Source organism: Capsicum annuum, unplaced genomic scaffold (genome assembly GCF_002878395.1).
Source record: "Capsicum annuum cultivar UCD-10X-F1 unplaced genomic scaffold, UCD10Xv1.1 ctg8377, whole genome shotgun sequence".
In the NCBI taxonomy this organism is placed as follows: Eukaryota; Viridiplantae; Streptophyta; class Magnoliopsida; order Solanales; family Solanaceae; genus Capsicum; species Capsicum annuum.
The window spans coordinates 2,863-4,534 of record NW_025894301.1 but is presented as its reverse complement, the minus strand read 5'-3'; the positions used below and the strand labels follow the sequence as shown (position 1 = coordinate 4,534).

The 1,672-nt window shown below is 34.1% G+C and overlaps 1 protein-coding gene across 1 annotated transcript; it reads right to left on the bottom strand.

Annotated features, from left to right (window-relative positions):
* Window positions 1–167: 167 nt before the first annotated feature.
* Window positions 168–822, bottom strand: LOC124895692 (F-box protein PP2-B1-like; the record flags this gene model as incomplete). Its single annotated transcript, XM_047406123.1, has 2 exons — window positions 168–670; window positions 725–822. Coding segments are annotated over 2 exons (601 nt in total), but the record flags the coding sequence as incomplete, so codon positions are not given.
* Between the last annotated feature and the right edge of the window lie 850 nt (window positions 823–1,672).

Here is a 1,672-nt window from a genome sequence, read left to right as displayed (position 1 = left end):
ATAGTAGAACAAGGATGATTCTTGAAAACAATGTCTTCCGCATCTTATGCTTATAAAAAAGAAAATCAGTCACTATAGCACCAAAACATATTGAAACAGACTAATGCTCTATTCATAATACATAGAACTGTATGGAAAAAAATATTTTATAAAATGTGATAAGTAACCCATTCTTGGCCTAATCTTAATTCCTTCAACAATAAGGCCTTCCTTTGAGGATACACAGTCCTTCACCTCTTTAAAACTCATTTCTATGCAATCATCTTCATTTTCAATATAAAATTCACCCAATTCTATCTCAAACCAGCCATCATCTCTAAGTTGAGGGCATCGAATATTAGATTGCACCAGACTAGAAGCATCCTCCGGCAAATGCTGGTCTTCCACAAGATCTTCCTCTCCATAAGTAGGCAGAATGTAAACTGCCTCCTCATAATCATCATCTGGTTGCTTGGGCTCATCATCATGTAGGCCCGTATCATCCTCTGCATCAGATGGTAGAGTATGCATCGCCTCCTCATAATCATCATCTGGTTGCTCGGGCTCCTCATCATCATCATCATGTAGGCCGGTATCATCCTCTGCATCAGATGATAGAGCATACACTGACTCCTCATAATCATCATTCGATTGAGGTCTACCTTCCGGCTCTAGAAATACAACTGTTTGTCTAATTCAACACCACAAACTCATAACTGAAACCTCCGAGGGTCGATAATGAAACCCATATTCATTATTCAACTTGTAAACAAGGTAAGCTACATAGGATGTCCGAGGTGACAGAACACCAACTCTTATTGTGCCCCGAATTTCAAGCCACCAAACATGTTAGAGCTGAGCCACCTTTGGAAATCTGATGGAAAATACAATTGTCATCTAAATACATATATTTGTTCCAAGAAAAGTGCAATTTACTATGTCCCCATTTATGTGAAGAAAATCGAAGTAGGAGGGTTAAAATAAGGGTGAAAATGCTTACACCCCAACTAAACTTAAAAAATCAAACTCCCCTCAACTTCGAAAATTAATCATTCTCTAGCCTTTTTCCTAAATGATTTTTTTAAATGTCTATTCTACCCTTACATTATCAATTTTTATTTATATAAATATATATTAATTTAAATAAATAAAATATAAATAAAAATTAATAATGTGATAACTTTATAAATATATTTCAATGCAAGACATATAAAATAATTAATAAAAATAAAGGTATAATTCATAAAAAATTCTTCAAAGATTATCTATTTATATTGTAAATCAAATTATGTCTAGTAAACTGTGCCTCTTTAGTCCGTGAGAGTTGAAGAAAAATAGGGCGACCTTTGGCACAGTCAGAACTTCTAGACACATGGGTTCAACATAAGTATATTAAATATCTGACAGACCTCTTGTTTGGGTAAAATGATTAATTCTTCCATACAGTCATTAAGTTATTTGAAATTATTTTATATTTCGATTGGTGCTTTGTTTTGGTATTCCGACTATGGCTTAATCCAATATTTGGAAGTTAGTCTGGCAGCCGCGATTCATCCCCGCCTGACAAGATCTTGCTTTTGGTATCAGAGCCTAGGAACTTTCATAGTAATCAAAGTAATTGATGTGAAGTATTCAACATAGGTATCAAGTTTTAATATAAATGGATATGAGAGAAGTTAGTACAAAAAGTACA